This window comes from Amphiura filiformis, chromosome 3, assembly GCF_039555335.1.
Source record: "Amphiura filiformis chromosome 3, Afil_fr2py, whole genome shotgun sequence".
NCBI classification, from domain to species: Eukaryota; Metazoa; Echinodermata; class Ophiuroidea; order Amphilepidida; family Amphiuridae; genus Amphiura; species Amphiura filiformis.
Window position 1 is genome coordinate 57,720,194 of NC_092630.1, and position 22,434 is coordinate 57,742,627.

Here is a 22,434-nt window from a genome sequence, read left to right on the forward strand (position 1 = left end):
AATATTTCACACCCGGATTCAAATTTACTAGCATTCCAAGTACTTGCAATGCATTATTCTTTCCATAAACATGATCTTCATCCATGGCGTTGTCGTTTTAAAGACATTTCTTGTTTTGGCCTGATTGATGATTGCAGAAGGTGTTTCTGCTAGCAAAAACCGAAAATCCAGTTGGATTAAAATAATCAATTATTACTATTTTTTTTATAAAACTCAGGTTTAAATAGAACTTCAATACAACAGAATAACTATATTAATATTCAAACCTTAACCATTCTTTAAAAAAAATAATTGTATTGAATGTTAAAATCAATATTTCTTTTCTTAGAGATTTTAGAGGGAATTCCCTAAACGTTTCTAGATCTATTAACTGTTTCCGGCGATATTGCATGAAACGAGTCCCGAAACGACGAGTGATTTTGTCTGCGTTATTTGCCTTTTTTCTTATATCATAGCAATTATTTTACCATCGTAAAAGAATCACAATGCCAAAAAAGCCCAATTCAATACCTGACAGGTGAGTATCACTTGATTTAAGCACGGAATTGTGTATTTTCTGTACTGTAAGCTAGTTAACAGATTTATGCCAAAAAATGGTGACGAATTTGACAGCTTTGCCTGCATGATTGCTGATCATGAGATGCAATGACACAGCTGGTGCCAGTGGCAGAAAGCATACTCTTGGACAACTATCCAGTTACCACGATAGGATTGCTATATTCCGTGTGGAGGGTTTATTTTTTATTTGTTCCAAGAAAGAATTTCCAACAACTGAGGAGTCAAATTTTACTACAGTAATAATTTCCCGACTCCCAACAAAATTTAAAGTCATTTTTAACCACATTCCACTGCATACATTTTCAAAATATCGTGCTCACATTCGTGGAATTATTTATCGATAAAGCTGTCAAAAAAAGTAGCATAATTTGCTGAAAACTGAATCAATTCCCATTGGGTTTTCTTTCAGTGGGCGCCATGATGCTTATTAATATTCGGACGTAAAAAGGTCATAGGTTGCGTATTTGCATAATTCAGACCGATAACGGTGGTGACGTCACCTAAAAATGAGCTATCTGCGCTTGCGCAGAGTGAAAATAACAGCGGCCATTACACACTGCCGAATGCATACTTCGATTATGTCCCCTCATGGTAGTTTTCACGTTATAACGGGCCTTCCTTCAATGACCGGACTTTAGGGTACGGTGGGTAATAATTAATTACGAATATTAATGTCCGTTTATTGCAAGACATCCTATAAAAAGTCCGGTAAAAAGTCTGTGCCACAAAGCCATTTAGGAACAGGACACACGGACAAAAAACGACAAGCCAGGATAACCCATTAGGCAAAAAAAAAAAAAAAAAAGAGGACATGCGGGCGGGCGGGCGGATTTTTTTTTTATTTGTTTTTTTGGATTTGGCGTATTCCTGGACCTAGAGCTAAATGCTACAATCATTCATGGTGACTTAAAAAAACAACATTTTGTTTCTTTATGCAGTTAAAGTTATAATTTGTGTTCATGTCATAGTCTTTTAATGATTTCAAATCCAATGTATTTTGAAGTCACTAAAAATAATAGACTATGACATGAACACAAGTTATAACTTTGCATATTGAAGACACAAACTGTTTTTGGGGGGCTTTTTTTTTATTTTCAACCATGAAAGATCTTAGTATTTAGCTCTAGCTAGGTCCAGAGATACTCCAAATCTGAAAAAAAAAAATTGAATTTTACTTATTTTTATTTAAAACAAAAATAGAAAAAAAATATTGGTCAGGCCTTAATCTGAGGAGCGGGCGGTGGAGGACAAACAAACAACTTTTTTTTTTGGGCCTTAAGCCCGCAGAAAGAACAAGTTTATTTCCGATGGGAAGATGAGAGAACAAAAAAAATGCCTGTACACAGTGAAATCAGGCATCTCTTGAGTGAGAGCGTTGCAGGCCAGATGTTGTTTGACACTTTGTTTAAATGCAAACTTGGTATACAATCCCTTCAGTGGCGTACCGTGGCCACTCCTTCCCCCGGGGGGCTAAAGAAAATGTAAATTTTGCCGCCCCTTGGCCTTGCAGCAACAGCCTGAACAGGTTGATCCAATTTTTTTTCCAGCTAGGATAGCCCTCGAAAATCTAAAAAGTGTGTGGGGGGAGGAGCATAAATATTTAAAGTAAAATTTTACAGGTGTTACAAGTAATTAAGCTCAGGTGAGAGTGATTAACAGAGCTCCTGCAATTTTCAAAAATGAAGGCCTGGACTGTGTGTGAAATAGTATTAAAGGGGTGAGTGATTTGAGTAATTGTATGATTTATGAATGGAAAATTGAAAAGATGCCAAGAAATATGCTGCACTATTGATTGACAGCGGTGTTTGGTATTGACGGACAGTGGTCGTTGTATTTTCAACCCAGCAAATTAAATTAAATAACTAAATAATTATATATGATAAAGTACCGTACGTAGTGCATGTTATTATGCTCTGGTTGTTTCGACCCCTGGTTATAACATGGCAGCCTTAATGATTTACAGCTCATCGAGCCTCAACCTCGCTCCTACTTCAATAGCTAACATAGCAGGCTGGATTTATTCATGAAGTGTTTTTAATTTATTATTGTGGGACAAGGTAGTGCAGGGGTCTAAGACAAGCTGCAACCTACTGCAGCCACCATGTTCAAGCTCACATTGAATGAGGGATTTACCTTAATCGCAAAACTGGCAGGACCTTCATCCACACTTAATCTATCCCAGTACTAGACGGAGTAGTCGGAGACATCTGACAATGGCGCACCTGTGTCACTCCTGATTTTACAGCAAAAACTAAAAAAAATTTGAATTTGCCGTTTTAGCTGACATGGACAGAAAAATGAACGGGGAGGTGGGCTTTGAGATTTTTTTTAGCCTAACTTTGTGGTATTCATGTACATACCGTATTTCCTCGAATAGTTGCCCCCCTCAAATAAACTTCCCCCACCACTTTTCAACCAAGATGTTTCAAAAATGCCAATATTTCCATGCTATCTTGTGCAGTAAGCTTACCAAGTTGCTCACATGGTCGATAATAGCAGCAATCATTGGCGAAAATCTGCATCGGAAACCCGAAAGTGAACCAAAAGTCAGTGTTTCTAGATCATAGTTAGTCATTTTAACACGTGATTTTTAAGCTTACCTAATAATTTTAATGGGAATTGTTTGTGCTAAAAATGACCTCTAATAAAAATAAACGCCACCACCCCCCCGCTTTGGAAAATGCAACGCCCGGGTCAAAATGTGACTTGAGATCAGGGAGAAAGAACACGGAGGCAGTTCACCATTGTTAGGCCCCGTAAAATGAGCATTGAGCAACCCTCAATGGACGGCGGCTTCTTTGAGGCCTGCTTGTTATAGAAATTTATTCTGCAAATAATTATGATTATAAAAACACTGAATCAGATGTATACTGCACCTAAAATGTATCCTTACACTTGGAAAAAAATTTCTCAATTTCAAAACAGAACCATATAATTATGGGTACATTTTATTTCAATAGATGCGCTATCTATTCCTGCACATTGTGACTCCAAATTGAATCCAATGTGACCTCAAGAAGTAAAGTTACAAGCAATTGAATAATGAAGGTCCAGTTTTAAAAGTGACAAACTGGCCTATACAAGATGCAAAAAGATTCCAACAAGGGCAACAAAGAGACAACACAGTTTCTTAAATGAAGCTTAAAAAGCAATTTTTATTTCAGTTTTTACTTCTCTGTACATTGTACATGTACTTTTCATAACTTTCATTTTAATTGTCATTTCTTTGTTTCAGTTTTCTTTTGTTCCGTTTTACCCAAATATGGTTTACTTTTAAAATTAGGATTTTTTCCCAAGTGTAAGGATACTTTTTTGGTGCAGTGTATAATTTACTCATCACCCAGACTGGCACAGTAAAGACAAAGAAAAAACCTTTTTCTACTTTATGCAACATAATCTCCTGTTCACAACTTCAAAAGTACTGTGCACCATGTAAACTGCTCCAAAAAAGAAACTTACCAGGTAAGAAATTTGTCTGTCAAATTCAAACGACAAATTGTGTTACACTAAATGGGATATGAGTGGAAGCAGTGTTAATTGACGCGAATTTTTACACCTCATTTGTTGCAAACGGATGAGTATTTTTGAAGTTATGCTTATTTAACCAAACCTATCCACTGGAATGAAAGTTGCACTCATACCACTTGAGATGGTTGGCAGTATACAGGTGTAATCAGTGCTCTCCTCTTCTTCTTTGCATGACTAACTTTCCTATTGCTTCTTGTGAGGATGAAGAATGATCAAAGTTCAATGACAATTGTCCTTATTCAATCATCTGAAGAAATTGGGGGGACCTGCAACTTTCAAATTTGATAGTAGGCTTGTTCAAATGAGCATAACTTCAAAAGTTTTGATCTGTTTGCGACAAATGAGGTGTCAAACTCAGCGTAAATGTACACCGCTTCCACTCATATGCTATTCAGTATAATACGATTTGTCGTTTGAACTTGACAGACGAATTTCTTACCTGGTAAGTTACTTTTTGGGACCAGTTTACATGATATTGGGAATTTTCATCACTGATCCAAGTATATCAAGTGTTGAGAATTCATTGGGGAATTCAGGCAGATCTGGTCTTGCAAGCAAAATGTGAAAAATACTTAATGTTACTACTACTTCATGTAGTAATCACCAAAATCAAGTATGTAGGCCACCTTTATCATAAATATTCATACTTTAATCAGGAAACAGCTCAAATCCCTCCATCGTTCTAAATCCCAGTATTAAGCGTTGTTCTGATTTTGACTGCTTCAATTACCCGTCACCAGTGGCAGTAACAACAACAACATTAATAAACCAGTTCTAATTTTGCATGGAAGCAATGTTTTCAACTTTTCCTTTGCAGGGATAATTTCCAGCATGTGTCACTGGGCAACAAATTATTCTAAAAATGAGAAAAGAAAAAACAAAACTGGAGAGAAAATCAGCGTTTAGTGACAAGTCTCTTTGTATACATATCCTTTCATACAAATCAATGTGGTATATGCATGATTATGATTGTATATGGTCATTTTCACGGTACAAAGGGTGTAACTTTGGATTTTTAACATTTTGATCCGTAGTTTTCTAATAAAGCCACAGAATTCCATGATTTTTGGCCACATAAGTCATCTAGTTAGCAGCTACCTTGGGTAGCATAATCATCTTCAGGAGTTACTGCGTTCAGTTTTAGCAGGCTTAAATGTACCTAATATTGCCATTTTGAAAAACTGTAAAAAATAGTAACATTTTTGTAAAACCCTGTGTTTTCTTCAGTTAGTTCATGGATAATTTTTCTTATCCTGAAAGTACGGTCATATGTTCAGTAAACACTGCCACATTAGTTTTCATTGTGAACAGCCCTGTTTTTTTGAGAACCGGACTTCGATATTTGTCGCTTCGAGGCTTCATTTTCCGTTAACAATTGTTAACAAACTTTGTGGGTATAGCTTTGGTTCATAATTCTTGGTTATTTCTTCACTTCTTCTTGATTCATAACAGTTGATATCTTAACTTGAAATGGGTAACAAAAATTAGTTGATTTGCAAGCTTTTAAAATTTTTATAAAATCTTGACTTCAAAGAGGCGATTTTCCGTTAACTTTTTTGAAGCCTCCGAAACAAACTGTTCAGCAAGCTTGGGCAAATATAAATAAAAGAACTCATCCAATCTATTTATCAAAATGTAGCAAAGTAGATCCTCAAGTCACTTGTTTTTAAATCATGGAGATATATATCACCGTTTGAAAATGGGACCCAATACAAACTTTCCGTTAACAATTGAAGCCTCCGAAACAAATGAAGCCTCCGAAACAACAGTAAGCTTAATTATCATCTATGCATATCTAAATTGGTATGTTCCATATTGATATCTGCATTATAATTGTTGCATGATATGTGCAGAATGTCATAAATTTAAAAAAAAATTGATATTATGGTTAATGCTTGAAAAATATACTGATATCCAAGAAAGCCCGTTTCGGAGGCTTCACATGCAAATAACACCATACTTAACAAATGGGAGAAAAAATTACCATGTTATAAATCTACAATATCTGCCGCATAGAATCATTGATTCAATACACACAAGAAAATAACAGCTTAGATGATCCCAACAGTGTTGTTTTCAAAAAAACTACTTCTGCAATGTTTAGCCATTGTTAACATGAAGCCTCCGAAACAAAAAAAATGACTTGCTGTGATAATTAAATTTTTGTCACAACTGAAATTCAATACTTAGAAGCCAAGCATGAAAATTGGTAATTGTGATATTTTTTACCTATTTTTTCCTGTCAACTTGTAGTAGTTAGCCAAATATTTTACTTTTATGATCACCTGTGTTGTTAACTGAAGCCTCCGAAACACAAATCGCTTGAATTGCCAATTCTAAAAAATAACTCCAATTTCTGTGAAACTTGGCTGGGAGGTTCCTTTCATCAAGTAGTATTTGTACATGAAGTTAGACATTTAAATTATTTTAGGAACCCAATTAAAACTTAAAAAATATGTTCAAGGTTGGGAAATTTCCATTGCAAATGACCCTTGATGTTAAAAATTTTCAAAATTGCAATTACAAACATAGCAAAACATGGTATAAAATTTAACTTATATCTGTTGACTTACTTTGGAATGGGATTTCACATGTATTCCAGCTTTCATGTCATAATTTTCTGAGCTTATGTAAAATACATTTTTTCTTAGATTTTAACGAAAATGTTATGGAAATGTCAAATTTTTTATCAGAAATCAAAAGGTTTAAGCCTTGAAACATTATTTTACTGGAATTTAAGTTGCATCTATGCATGATTACAGTAAACAGAAACATATTTAAGTGGTTTGAAATTTTGACCCTAAAAATCAAAAGTTACACCCTTTACTGTGAAAATGACCATATACATACTGTACAAGTACTTTCACCTTTCAAAATTTGTATAAATATACAAAAATTATACATGTATGTGCTAAAAGTGTGTACCAGTATCTAATATTTGCCATTTGTTGTGTTTTTTGTAGATGGTTGGAGTATCAACCAGTTGGGCAAGCTATAGAGGGTACTCGCTTTATACCTTTCAAAGTGCCCTTGAAGCAGGTGAGTGGTTCTGATAGAATTAATCTTTATAATAGCCCTGTTAATTTCAATTAAATTATCATCCCACTTTCCAACTTCTGTGATTTTGCTAAGGTTGTGCCTGAACAATTGGTAACATTATTTTTCAAATCTTTGAGAGAGATATCTCAAAATATGTTTACTCATACTGAATAGAAATCACTTAATGATTTATTTTTATTATCAAAGAGTCAAATTTATTCATCTAAGATGCTTAAATCACAGGAATTTATCAAAATTATGGAAATTTTCTTTATGTGTTTAATAAAAGATGTGATTTGTGTGTTTTAATCAATCTGTAATATAAATATATTTTATTTTACCAAACTTTTTTCTAGTATCTACATGACACAAATAATATACCTGAAGACCAAGCGTAAGTGAATTACATCTTAATTTGATTTGTTGTTTTTTACCATACATGTCCACCACATACATATTTTTAATGAAATAATCATATATGAGACTAATAGAAAAATATTTAATACCAGATTTTCCCTCAGTATTTAACAACTTGGCTATTTGCCTAGTTATAGACATGTAATTGTAAACATATTAAAAAGTATGAATTATCATTAATTTTTAGAAAGTAGATATCAAAATTTTACTACAGTACCTTGAATTATTGCAGATTTTTGTTTCCTTCTAAATAATATTTGGAGTTTTATGACATTCAAGCATTTAAAAGACTGATTATGTTGACTCTTGTTGTTATTGCTTCTTTTTTAGGTTTTCACCTTCAGATCTTTTAAAAGTTTTAGGTGAGAAAAAACTTGAGTTAGGTTTGCTGATAGATTTGACATTTACAAGGAGGTACTATGACAGTGAGGTAGGTGTATTTGTTATTATTAGAATAATTATAAGCATGTTATTGTTGTGTTGTGGTTCTTGCTGATTTTGTTATTGTTTTTACTTTAGTTTTAGTTTTTATTGCTCGTGCCAGAATCATTTACAAATATTTATATTTCATATTTTACAGGAAATAACTTCAAATGATGTGCAGTATGAGAAAGTGTTTACTCCTGGCCATCATGTACCAGATAGAAGTGTTGTTAACAGGTATGAAATCAGTTATTTCCATTGAACTTATCTCTAGTTGAATAGAAAAAATACCTATTTGGCTACTGATGAGAAATATTGCTGAAGCTAGGTTAGAGGAACTCAACATGTAGAATATGTATTGATTTAGCCTGTATACATAATGCATGTCCTCATGTTTGCTCAAAATATGAAAATTGGAGGAAAACAAGTTTTATTAGTTGTTTGATTTGATTTAAACAATATTACTCTGAGTGAATGTTATTAGTCATCCAGTAGTTTCAAACAGAGTTTTGGAATTAAATCTAGTACTGGAACTTACTTTTTGCAACTATTTCAATGTGGCATCTGGAACCACCAGACTTCATCAGGCAACTAGGCAATAGTTGCAAAAAGTAAGTTCCAGTAGTAGATTTAATCCAAAACTCAATATTACTCTCTCTATATATATACAAATTTAAAAAACAGCCACTGACATATGTAATTAACATTAAATACTATGATGTTTTGTGACTATTAAAAAATTTGTATTGCATTTATTTGTCAGTTTTACAGAGGTAGTAAAGAAATTTGAAGAAAACAATGCTGACAATGGTAAGTTAAGACTATGTGTACCAGATTTGGTGCCAGAGAAGAAAGAAGGAAGTTTGTTGTTGTATGTAACTCAATAAAATAATAAATATAAGTAATATTAGTGAAATGGCACATGTTAGAAAAGATTGTTTTGCATCTCCAGCATGAATGAATGAAAAAATGAACTCCTGAAATACAACAAGGGCAAAACTACAAAACATCAGTCAGCTTAAAAGATGAAAGCCACCAAAACAAAATTCACATCTTTTAACCAAGGCCAGCAGGTTAACATTATAATTATAATTCACATGTCTTGGAGCTTGGATGGCTAGCACAGATCTAGAGCATGATGTCAAAACATGCAAGGCAAGAGTATGGAGGGTATGTAACAGTATTAGTAAAACTAAATCTGGAAGTCTGTTCTACCAAAGAAATTCAAATTTCCGGTCTTCGGTGCAACAGTGGAGTCTGGGTATCTAAAGAGCTGGATGGCTATTATGCCCAAATGCTTAAGGCAATATACAATTTTCATTGGAAACAGCACATAAAGAGCTGTATAAACTCTCAGAGAAGATAAGAGAACAAATTCAAAGGACACACTTTGCTGGACACTGTTTCATGAGTATGAGCAAACCGTTCACCAATTTGATCAATTGAGCACCAAGCATGACGCAATAAGCCCAGGTAGACTGTCCCTTGTATGTAGATGTGCTCAAACAGGACACTTGACTGGAAGCATCTGATATTGGAACTGCTATTCAGGACAGGAGCATATGGAGAGCTGTCATGGTTCTTGAAACCCACCTAAAATAAGCAAGACAAAGCAACAATGAATGGAATGGATTCAATGGAACCACACCACTGCAGGTTGCAGGTCAGAACCTGAGACTAATAATAGTCTTAGAGAAGAACAAATTCACAAACAAACAGAAATCAATTCTTCAATTAAGTAGGCATATGACTTGATGCACAGAGACATGCCAAAACTGGAACACCTTGACAACATGCACCCTGCTAGAAGCTGATAAGAAGACCAGTAACTTAAAATAACTAAACTATCGACCATGTCCTGTATTTACCTTATTAAAGCCCCAAGTGCTCAAGTAAGTTTTAATTATAGAGGTACCTATTAAGTAAAAGGTTTTTGTTGGAATTGCCAAAATGGTGCAACACAAATAGCTTATACATTCGACATTCATTTGCAGTAACCTGTATTTATGTACAGGTTACCTTTTCAATTGAGGGGCTCAGTAACTCCACATTGAGCAGTTAGTTCTGCATGGTGGAAAGTAATCAATAATACTCGTGTTATTGAATTTGTTCTTATTTCGGGCAATGGTTGAGGTTCAATCCTGTAATCTTTTTGCAACACTTCAATGTATTATGGAATCTATTATAATTAAGTTCAAATAATTACAAATTCCAGGCTGCTTTCATGGGGTTTCATACAGATTTAGACCCAATGCAGTAGTTTCACAAGTGCAATTAATTGGGAATATTTATACAAAATTTAAGTTTGAAAAAAGTGGTCTATTATAGAGGGTGCTCATTATAGACTGGGTGCTATTTGAAAGGGCAGTACAAATAACATTAATGGTTGGCCAGCTCCCATGAAATCCAGAACATGTTGGCAGACATTGGTTTGATATTAATGTCTTTACTTTAAAAAATATTATCAAAGATTAAAATACTTTATGAAGCTCAGGGAAACTGACATATATAATAAAATTGAAAGAGCAAAAAAGTCATGACTTGGAAGGTACTGGACCCTGGGGATTGCTTGGGCTTGCATCATTTATTTTGCATGATATAATATTAATTGTGTCTCACATTGTCTTAGCGCTGCAGGGGTAAAACATATAGGCCGCTTCATTTATTTAAAGCTTAAAATAAAAGACAAAGGATTCAGTCAATAATTGCTTGTCTTCTTTTAACACCATTGGAGAAAGTCTATACTTGTTATTTTTCAGGAGTGCATGAACACAATTCCATTTCAATAGTTTTATTGGCTAATTGTGTCACACACAAAATATGGCTTTTTAAGACAAAAATATAAATAAATATAAAAAGAAATATAAAAATGGTACAAAAAAATCTTCCATTCTTTGAAAAATTATTTACCGATATTTACAGCTATATCAACATTATTTAGAAAAAAAGCTATGTTTTGTCATGTTCTTACCGCTGTGAACTGGTCACATCTATTCTAGGTTTTTTTTTGTACAAACAAGAAATTTGCAAAATGCATCAATCCTTGAATCTTGGCTCGCTAGCCTTTGGGACTTGTTCAATAAAATGTGATAGTATAATCACCACGGAAAAAAAAACCCAGAAAAAGAATATATTTTCATGTAGCCTAGAAACTCATTATATTGCACTCTATTTGTTTACCCTCGTAGATCTACTGATAGGAGTGCATTGTACACATGGTGTCAACAGGACAGGCTATCTCATTTGCAGGTTGGTACAAATACTTTTATGGCCATGCCATTCCTCTCCTCTAGTATTATCGCTGGCTATAAGCACATCTATAAAAGTGGTGTATTTGAATTGCTGCTGTATGGTTCAGTAGATCTGGCAGATGCAACAATTGCTCGATGCTGGTTACAGAAACTTTATGCTCTAAAAAATACCTCAACCATTATGCATGATATTCATCTTGCATAGGGCTAAAGGTTAATTTAAAAGTGATACCAGTAAGCCGGTCTGGTGAGGTTTTGTTACAAAACCTGCCTTTTATTTTACCTATATGTATAATGTTAGGTGCGGTAAACCTTCCATCTCCATACTGGTGATTTTCACCTCAAGCTCGCAACCTGTTGGAGCCAATTTCATTGCATTTTATTTGGCTTTACTACATTAGTTTTGATGTAACCAACATCCCCAGTGCATGTAACTACTTTTCAATAGTATTGAAACATATTTTTTTTTATTTGAAATGATTATATATGCTTATTTTTATTCACAGCTTTGAATTCATTACTAAAACACAACTTGGATCTGTCTTCTGTGTGATTTCTAACCTCTTAATATTAATCAGTCTAGCTATAATGCCCCTTGGGTGGATCACACTTTATGGCCCCTAACCTGAATTCAGGATACACCCTTTCCCCTGCAAGGCCCCATTACTTCCCCTTGTTGACAGGCCATGATTTGGTTAATATGTTATTGTTGTTAAAACATAAAGTATAAGTAAAGTATAAGGCCACGCGTTTTGAACTCGCCACCCAAAAATGGTGGTTTTGTTACGCTTTTCCAAATCGAGACTCGTTCAAATTGTTATATCTCTGCTTAAACAAAAGGTATTGTAATGTGTTTGGTGTCATTTTGTAGCTAAATGAGTGACCTAACAGACCTCCAAAGGAGAATTGTTTATCAGCTAAGATAGTGGAGTTATAATTTTTTGAGTTAAGAATGGCCGAGGTGGTTGTTGTGGCGGTGGCGGTTGTGGCGGTGGCGGTATGTACAAAGTCTATGAGAAATATAGATTTTGTGTGTGCACGTTGAATCAACTGATCATATCTTTGCATCCATATGGGCTACAGGCATGGTTAAGAGCTCTAGTGAAAGGTTATTAATTATGCTAATTGTTTTTAATCATTTTGAACTCTTTATGATTGGTTTAGTCTATAAAATACAAACTTTTATGTACAAAACTACCCGTTTTCATATTAAACACTGTAGTAAGCAATGCGGATGTCTTCAAAATCTAAAAGTTGCTGTAAATATTTAATAACTTATCCTATCATAGTCAAAGTATACATTTTCTGAGAGGAAATTTGATGAGGAATCTAAATATGGACTTACTTTTTCTGTATGGGTTAGGGGTAAAATGTTTCAGTTCAAAATATGTTGAATTGTAAAAAAATTTGAACATATTTTGGGACACCCTGTATTCTGAGATTACCAAACAGCTGTGATTTTTTTTCTTCCCCAGTCAGTAGGACCCCCCTAACCTCTAACCAAATCAATGTTGTTTACTTTCAGTTTATAACTGCAAGTTAGTAATAAGCAATGCATTAAGTGACCCATTTTTTATTTGGAATTTTTTTATTCCACCCTGTATAACTTCAAGGTCACCCTGTACACTGAGTTGAAATGTGTATATTTGAATTGCTTATGCCTTCAGCTTTTAAAAAATGTATACTTTTGCTAGTTTAGGGTTGATAGTTGTGTAGATATTCTAATTTGAAACTTGATTGGTGTAAAAATTCATAATATTTGTGATGTAACGCTAAGGGTGGCGAGTTCAAAACACACGGCCATAACTACATTGTAGCATAGTGATTTTTGAAAATATGTTGACCTTGAAAATCTCACCAAGAATGGCACCAATACAGTACTTCCACACTCTTATTGTTGATATACCATGGTTAACTTGTTAAGTTCTGTTGAGTTTAAGGCAGCTATATGCCAATACACTCCCTTGCATAGGCCAGGAACGCATCTCAAGGTTGAAAAGCCCTAAGGGAGATTTGCAAGTGTTAGACAGACGAGCTTGCGATGGTAAACATGCCCATATACAAATCACCCACAGGGGATTCTATACACTCTCAAACTGTCGCATATCTTTTTTCCCCTCTCATTGGTTATGCTCGGACAGGAACATACTGTCAAACAAGTGGTATTTAACCTTTGACAAAGACTTTGATGTTGTTTTAGGGGCATGGAGAAAAGCCAATTGAGTAGTATAGTGTATACTGAAACAGAGACTAGCGGTGTGAACTTTCCATGTGAAAAACATTTGGTTGCAAGTTTTGAAATCATGTTAGAACAGATCCAAGATGGAATGTGATTAGATTATTGCAATGACATGCTAGCAATGGAATGTTACTACATGTATATACATTAATGTTGCGCAGTTTGTGAAAAAAAATTGCTAAGATCAAGAACTTGGCATGTTGTATTGTGAATAATTCATCCTTTGAGAGTAAATATTTCATTAAGGACTTCAAAAATTACCTTATAGTCAGGCACTGTGTCAGGTATGTGTTGTGTTGTGTTGTGTTGTGAGCATATATGTGAGTGGACGCGGCGAATCAGCCGTAAACTCGGCAAATTGTATTCTGAGTTAAAGTGTAAAATGTATGTGAAGGTCGTATTCATAGGTGTATCAATTTGTTGCGACAAGTATCTTATCAAACGCTGTTTAAATCAATCAATAATACTACTGCTGAAGAGGATAATAAGCGTCTACCTATTTCTATAGAATAGTTCTTGTCTTTGTTTGCTTTGGCTAAATCCTGTTCAAGTGGTAGATAACAAAGCATTGTATTTTGTCTAGGTATGTATAATCAACAATGAACAATGAGAGGATATTTCTGAACCTCGTTGACTTGGGGATGATTTGAAATGACCGCCAATTATGACTGTTGGATATTTTTTACCAGAAATGTAGAAAAAGAGACACATGTAGAACCAATAAAAAATACAATTTTGTCGAAGGAACAGAGTTCAACAAATCATAACCCCGCTTTTGGATATCGTTTGAAGTCAAATGATATACCATTTTAAAGCTTATGGTATATATTTTCTAAACACGAAATAAAACAAAATTGACCGGGGCCGACTTTACGGCTGATTCGCCGCGTCCAGTCACATATATAGTCACTGTCAAGTGGATTGCGCCCTATGTCCCTTATTAGTAATTTTATAAAAACTTTATTTATACACAGAAAATGATGGAAAATATCCATGATATGCAATTTACCATGTACCTATATACATCCTCCATAATACTTGATGTTCCTATCAAGTGCAATTTGCACTAGAAACATGGGTGTGTGGCTTTGTTGTTTATGTGCACTGTACTGTATTTTTGGACACAGAAAGCTCTTGATCTCCTTGCTCTAGAAGCAGTGCTTAAGCACCATATTAAATGGTGGGTACAGATCATGGGCTGCAGATTCTATAAAAGATTTCACACTCATTATACACAGAATTCATTGGTATGCTGCAGGGCCATAATACTCGCAGTCTGCATTTGCTGAGTGTACAGTGTCCACAGTTGACATGCTTTACAAGTGTGAGTGTTGGTGCATATTATGTACATATAATGATGTGTATAAATCTGTTCTAGTGAAAAAGCCACATGGAAGTATTGTACCTATAGCTTACATAAGGTCAATGGAAGGCATGGCATGTCAGCTCAAGTCAAAATCAATGAGTTGGTCGTCTATCATGTGGATTTGTTATCGGCAGCCAGGCGTGCAATGTTATACACTATTGATTAAATGCTAAGGTTGGCCGTATCCTTAAATATTTCAGCATACCTGATTTGCTGCCTGTAAACAGTGTCAGTGGATGTTAGTTATGGCGTGTCTTTTGTGGTTTGGTTACATAATATGTTTACTGCAAACCTTGCAACAACAACAGAATTAAGAAATGCAGGATGATATAGCATCCCTTATTGTGGATGAATGTGTTGGAATAAATGTGCACCTTATTGTTATTTGTCTATAAAGGATATTGCAAACCTTTTCTACTCGATTATCCCACAATGTTAGAGAAAATGTCAACTTTCGGATTATGTATCAACAGTGTCAGTGTGTTCCAGTATTTCAAAGATAAGTTAATGCATAGTTATTCATTCTATAATGCTAAGTTACAAATCTTAACACCAACTGGAACTCTCAAATGCAACACTAACTCGAACTTACTCTAAATTATCAAACTTTAAAATGCAACTCAAACTAGGTTTTGAGAATGTTTGATGACTCAATGGTTTTAATATACTGAGTTGAGGTATGTACATTGTATGTGCACTGGCTTTGTGGACACAGAAATCTCCAGGTGTACTCAGGAAGCGTCATTAAAAATGGATTGGCACTCAGTTCTCGGGCACGCACAGGTCATAGGCTGCAGATTCTGTAACAGGTTTCACACACATTAAACAGAATCCACTATAATGTTGTGTCCAGTACAGTTGACATGCTTCGTGAGTATGGGTGCATAATTTTCATTTGTGTATAATGTTCAAGTAATTAGCTACATGGAAGTTTTGTAGCTATAGCTTACATATAAGGTCAATGGAAGGCATGGCATGTTAGCCCAAGTCAAAATTAATGAGTTTGTCTTCTATCATGTGGATTTGTTATCGGCAGCCAGACACTATTGATTATGCATAGGTTGGCCGTATCCTTAAATATTTCAGCGTACCTCATTTGCTGCCCGTAAACATGTGTTGGTGGATGTCAGTTATGGCACATCCCTGGTGGAGTTAAGAGTTATATATCATTTTTTATGGATACCCTAAACTCCGTAAAAGAGGACTGAACTCAAGTCTAGCAAGTTGCTCCCTATTGTACCCCCCTACCTTTTGATAGCCAAGAGGCAGGTCCAATATTTTATCATAGTATATTTGACCTGCTTGTCATCTATCACACGGTAGAAAATAGTAAAAAGAAAAATTCCTATCATTTATGCTAAAATTCGGGAACGTATGGGTATCTCTAGCGACCAATCAAACAAAGCGTTTGTAAATGATGTCCCCTCGGGGTAGTAATAAATAGTTTAATGACTCTCAACTGAACCTACAGGTGACATTATTTTTTGAGAATGTTTGATGACCCAATGGTGTTAATAATGCAAACTTCTCTCCATTAATATGTGGTACATTCATGAGTGTGTGTGGTGTATTTCATTAGTGTCTGGTTCATGCTTTATCTCAGCTGATACATCAATCAATTCAGCTGCAATTGATATACGTACTCTGACTTAAACCAGACACTATTACTGTTTACTGACCTACTTTGTTATAATCTTTCTCTGTCCACTTTACAAAAATAGTGGAATTAGTGTCTATTGTGATTTAAGTAAACCAAATACATCAATTTGCACTTGATAGGGTGGATAATATAGGAAAGAGACAACTTGACTGCTCATGTATCTTGAATGCTTCTGTTTGATACTGCTGCTTGGGTAATTGCAAAAAAGTTGGAAGCACCATTTTGATCATTTTATAGAAAGAGCATTTTTGTGTTTTATTGAACAGTTTATAATGAATGTCCAGATAAAAATTGATACTAGCTGTTTAAAATAAGCATCTGACATGTTTTATATTGTGTTGTATTTACAAAATATAATGGAAATAAAAATGGCATTGAATTGATTTGAATTACAGTGAATACAACCTTGGATTAGATTTATTTCTAGATAAATGGCACTTTACAAATGATTATTTCTATTTTTAACCATTAGAACAAATGGAATTGAGTTTATTCCTATAAAAACAATTCGTAGAATCGTTATTTATGTTCAAATGGGGCATTCTGCCAACAAACATTAACCATTCATTTCCAACTTTTAACAAGAAGTAGAGCTCCATAAATGGATATAGTAAACACACGGAAATGATGAACGATAAGTGCGCTTCAACAGACAGCCTCCATTACTGTTTGTTAAGTGCAATTTTATAAGTGAGGGAAGAGAAGCAAAAAGAGCCAGGTTGCCACATATTACAGCCCAAATGCGTGGTATGCACTATGTCACAGTGGCAGCCAGTGACAGTCAAGTAGCCCAAATTCCACACGAAAATCCTAATACTTGGGTGCGTTTACTCATTCCAGTGAAGAAGTCACTCAGGCAGATAAAACAGTGGTTGATCAATTAAGTGGCCATAATGGGCTAGTCCATTTGAAATCCATACACATTGTATGGAAGACATAACCTTAATCTCCCATACAGGGGGTGTAGATTTCAAATGGAAGCACCCATTCAGGTAACCCCATTTGAATTTTGTGCTCCCTCTTGTGGAAGATCAAGGTCATATCTTCCATAGGGTGTACGTATTTAACCTGAAATAGCCCGATTGGCAAAATAAAGGGAAATCACCATTGAAACCACTACGCCTAGATACTTGAAAAAGCAGCTCCAATATTTAGCAAGACAGTGTGACTTTTTTGGAGGAATTCTTGTCCATTTGGATGTAACCCAAATGTGCTGTGAAGGTGTTTTGCAGCAACCTTGAAAAGACTCTAAATGTGAGGGGTCGGTAGGGAGTATGTTTGCATTGATAGGATCAAACAGAGTAAAACTAATATCAATGTGACCTTGCACTTTTTTCCCTGTCTAGACACTGAAGTGCACTTTTTTTATTAATAAAAATAAATATTCAAAGTACACAGAACCATGAAGATGTAAAGATGTTATGTTGATCTTTAAATTGGTTTACCTTATGCATGACATACTTGATTGGTGAATTGAAAATTCCCAAAGTGATGTCAACAATTTTTTTTTCTGCATTACTCAAGTAGAGAGGTATGGAGAGGTGTACAGTATGACAGGTTGGCACAGGTTGATATACAACTGTTAAATTTCATTTGGGTAATTTTGTATGCATTTAATATTAAATGAATTGTCTTGATTCAATTTCATGAGTTTAAAAGGACATTTTGTGATCCACAGCGTCATCCCCCACTTTTGTCAAAAAAAGTTGAGATGGCTGCATAATGTTTATGTACAAAAATATTTCTTGCAGATTTTTATAATGCGTTTTGCAAAAATATTGTGAAATTTGAATTACGTTTTGGTACACCAGAATGAAATTACAACACATTGTCTATGGAGCAGTGTAATACACATAATCATGCATAACTCACAAACGCAAAATCAGAATCAACCGAAATTTTGGGAATAAGTTTTTTTCGTGGATATCTACTGAAAAATTTCATAAAAAGAGGATGCTGGGATCACAAAATACTCCTTTTAAGATTTGTTTCATAGATCTATGTAAGTTTATTTCAGTATTACGTTGTATGTATTTCAGTCTACCAAATTATTGTCTCGCTTGACTTTGTTCAGAAAGAGACTATGCAGTCACTATTTCTCTGTGTATGTGTATCATATATGTATTATGCTAATTTGGTTAAAGTTTATTAGAATGCAATGAATATTGGGTGGGGAACTGATAGGATGCATGAAGTGAAGGGTGAAATTTTTCCACAGGAAGGAATAGATTGCCATGGTTGGTCAAAATACTTCTTAGGGGATGATGAAATGGTGTGTCAAGAAAAATACGGTCAAAGGTCATCCAAGGGTCATTATACACAAATTTTGTAAAATTTCAGGAAATGGGCCTTATTGGGCAAGTACTTGCTAGCAATACATTTGAAGGTGTGGTATGATAAAAAACAACCAGAGGTCCTCAAAGGTCATAGGTGAAACAGTAAATTGCTCCAATTTAACCTATATTTGGTGGAAATAAACATGAGGAGAACATGCTAAAAACCATCTTTTTGGCCTGGATCAGTCTCTGAAGTATTTTATTATTTACTTCTTGGATTATCAGTGGCATGTGGTATTATGGGGGTTTGCAATCGCTTGTTCAGATGCATGTCTGTGAATGCTCAATTCAGGCGAGACTAATGCACCTTCTGCGCAGTTGTTAAGCCTATGGGGCCAAGTGGTTTAGGACATTGTTCAGTAGTGTAAGTTTCAGATCCATTACAGGGGCTTTTTTGGGACAAATGGGCAATATGTGTTCACTAAACGCAAACGTAAACTGACCTAAAGGTGTACATACATCACAATATTTGCAATCAGATATTTTTGAACTTATACCTCTTACTCCCTATGTTCCTGGTAGGTACGCTGCTAGCATTAATCATATGTCTTATGATTTGATTCTCTGCCAGATTAAATCTTCCCAATTTCTTCTTAAATATTGCATTATGATGGCAAAGAAAGGTCATACGTACATAATATAGTTATGGTTTGTATGTGTATTTGTTCTAACACAAAATGCACCAAAGAGGAAAAAGTAATGTAACATAATCACATTAACAATCAGCAATTGGATCTCGCTAGTAAATAGTGCATGGTAAATCATTCATAGGACTAAAAGACATCCTAATTGCGCAGTTGAGATGTTTAAATTGAAAACTCGCCATGTAATTGAATTAATCTTATCTAGCCTTGATGGATATGACATCATTAATCTGATTTCATTATTTGCAGATACATGATTGAACATTTAAAGTTCACGCCTGATGACGCTCTTAAAGGTACGTCCTTGGTTTTATATGCATTGTGTTTGTAGTCGCTGTAAAATATTTTGTTGCATTAGTGTAAGAACATCGTATATGCATTTTTGACAATATATGTAGTGAAAGTTGACCTGTGGCCCTATATGAAGAGCTTGTTTTCAAACCAGGTTAAGTCCACAACCACATGTTTCTCATTTACTTGTGTGATAAGTTTGACATTAGCAACAATGAGTTGTATCATCAACTAGCCATTATTTACCACAACATTGCTGTTTAACAATATGCAGACTATTGTTCTCATTTGGGAACCAAAGGCCGCACACAGTATTGTTACTGTGCATCCATCCACTGTTTGCTTTGTAAAGGTGCATCCTACTGAAATTACCATATTTATAGCATCACAACCCATTGCAATATCACACAGGTAAATCAGAAACATGTGTTTGTGGGCTTAACATGGTTTGGAATCAAGCTCTTCATATATGTTGATTACTTGTATATTTCATTATGATCACATGTAAAGTCTTTGAAACAACACACACATAAATTGTAAAATATGTAACAGCATTAGCATTAAATCAATGTTCTACAGCAACTGCACGAAAATGAGGGAGAATCAGGAGATTGATGCAGGGAAATAAAGATACTGAAGTGAGGTATTGCAATATATTTTAGATTTTCTAAGAAATTAAAAGTATGGAGAGTTCTGCCTATTGGAACAGTAGTAGTAGAACACACATTTCCAGCTCATAATATCTCCTTTGTCGAGCTGGAAAGCTTTTAACTTATTTATAGCATGCTCTCAATTATGTGGTATTTTTAACAAAAACAAGGTTTTTCTCTCCAACAAACACAAACGTAGAAATTAAACATTTTTATATTTAAGTATCAGAGGGTCAAAGCTAGGGTCAAAGAGAGTGATGTGCCTCATAGGATGGAATTGGTGGCTTCAGTCCCTAACGTTTGATGTTTTCTGGGTACCTGCCTATAATCAATTTTGATTTAATGTTATGATAGCATTTGAGTTCAGCTTCGTAAGTTCTATACAGCAGTAACCAACTTTCAGGGAAAATTTTTTGTGTGTGGATGATCCCTATTATAGTACAGTTATCGGAGCATGCAACAGCTCATGTGTTTACCATGTATATATTTTGGTAATGAATACATACAAACTTCCTGATTAATGCAATAAGGCGTTGGATGTATCAGTTCAATTCATGTATGATATCCATTGATCAGCGTGACTTTAATCAACCATGTGTTCAATCCACCCACTTGATACAACATATGTGATGTGATCAAGCAAAATGAGTCGGATCTCGGAAATATTGATTTTGAGATATAGCCAATAATAGTATTCAACTGTCTTTGTATTTCATTGTTCTAGAATGGCCATATCTCTGGAACCGTAAGTCTAATTATAATGGGGTTTTCAGCAAAATGAAGCCCTAAGAATGGCTCATTTCTGATTTTTGATTTTGATTGACATAATCAGACTCATTTTGCTTGATCGCATCACATATAAATAAATAAAGTAATTTATAAAGCGCATTATGCCAGGCCTCAATGCGCTGAACAGAGAACTAAACTTACTAATACATTATGCAAAAACTACAAAAGAACATATTCTATTAGGCATAATACAACCAATACAAAATAATTATAGTAAACACATTTAAAAACATTATAAAGCAATTACACTTGATAAGAGAAACAGAATAGCATATCATATAATGAACAAAAGCATGATAATTATAAACAACACACTAAAATCCAAATCACTACTCGAATCCCCAGGAAATTTGAAGCCCACAGAAATCACCCCGACAGACCAAGCTTCAAGGTAGACAACCGTCGACCAGCACATGGCAAACAATTGTCCACCCGAGCCAGCCAAAAAATTTTCCCGAGCGAAACACGCCAGAGACTCAGAATAGTGATCCAGGTCCCAATGTGAAGACATAATAATTCAAAAACAGCAATTTCACAATATACAAATTAAATATCATTAACAAATTTACATCGATACATATATATATATATAATTATTGAAACATTTGATTTAAAAGCGTGGATTTGGCCCGCAGAATCAAAACGCGAAAATAACAAACCCGACCGGCGGGGGCCCTGCTGGAGAGGAGAGGTTGCCAGCACTTCACTCTCAACGGCTTCATCAGCAAGTCGCTCAATCAAATGCAGCAGGGCCATAAACAAAGCAGAAGAACACGCAGAAATGATAACCCTGGAGAGGAGAGGTTACCAGCACATCACTCTCAGCGAGATGGTCAGCATCTCGCTCCTGTGAGATGGAAATACAGGCAGGGTTGAAAACAAATATAATTAAATATTAAAAAGATGTGTCTTCAGACGACTCTTGAAGGACGATACCGTAATAGAAGAGCGAACTTGAAGCGGTAAATTGTTCCAGAGTGAAGGAGCTGCATACACAAATGCACGCTCACCATAGAATTTGGTTGATGGTCGACTTATGACAGTCAGAGATAACTTGTTTGATGAACGAAGATTGCGAACTGGTTTGTAGTAAGAGACGATATCGGAGATGTATTGAGGCGAGTTGATTGAGAGCCTTGTATGTCATGAGCAAGATCTTGTAAGCTGCACGCTTCTTGATGGGAAGCCAATGAAGCGACTGTAAGACTGGGGTAATGTGCTGAGATCGAGGAATGCGAGCGAC

At 35.0% G+C, this 22,434-nt stretch overlaps 1 protein-coding gene across 2 annotated transcripts in view; it reads left to right on the forward strand.

Annotated features, from left to right (window-relative positions):
- Positions 1 to 377: 377 nt before the first annotated feature.
- LOC140148817 (RNA/RNP complex-1-interacting phosphatase-like) overlaps positions 378 to 22,434 on the forward strand; it is a 58,456-nt gene continuing 36,399 nt past the window's right edge. For both annotated transcript variants that reach the window (XM_072170889.1, XM_072170890.1), the window contains exons 1-8: positions 378 to 517; positions 7,050 to 7,125; positions 7,482 to 7,519; positions 7,873 to 7,972; positions 8,123 to 8,202; positions 8,729 to 8,775; positions 11,154 to 11,214; positions 19,711 to 19,757. In XM_072170889.1, the coding sequence (XP_072026990.1) occupies positions 486 to 517; positions 7,050 to 7,125; positions 7,482 to 7,519; positions 7,873 to 7,972; positions 8,123 to 8,202; positions 8,729 to 8,775; positions 11,154 to 11,214; positions 19,711 to 19,757 (481 nt within the window). In that variant the 5' untranslated portion in view covers positions 378 to 485. The remainder of the gene's footprint in view (positions 518 to 7,049; positions 7,126 to 7,481; positions 7,520 to 7,872; positions 7,973 to 8,122; positions 8,203 to 8,728; positions 8,776 to 11,153; positions 11,215 to 19,710; positions 19,758 to 22,434) is intronic.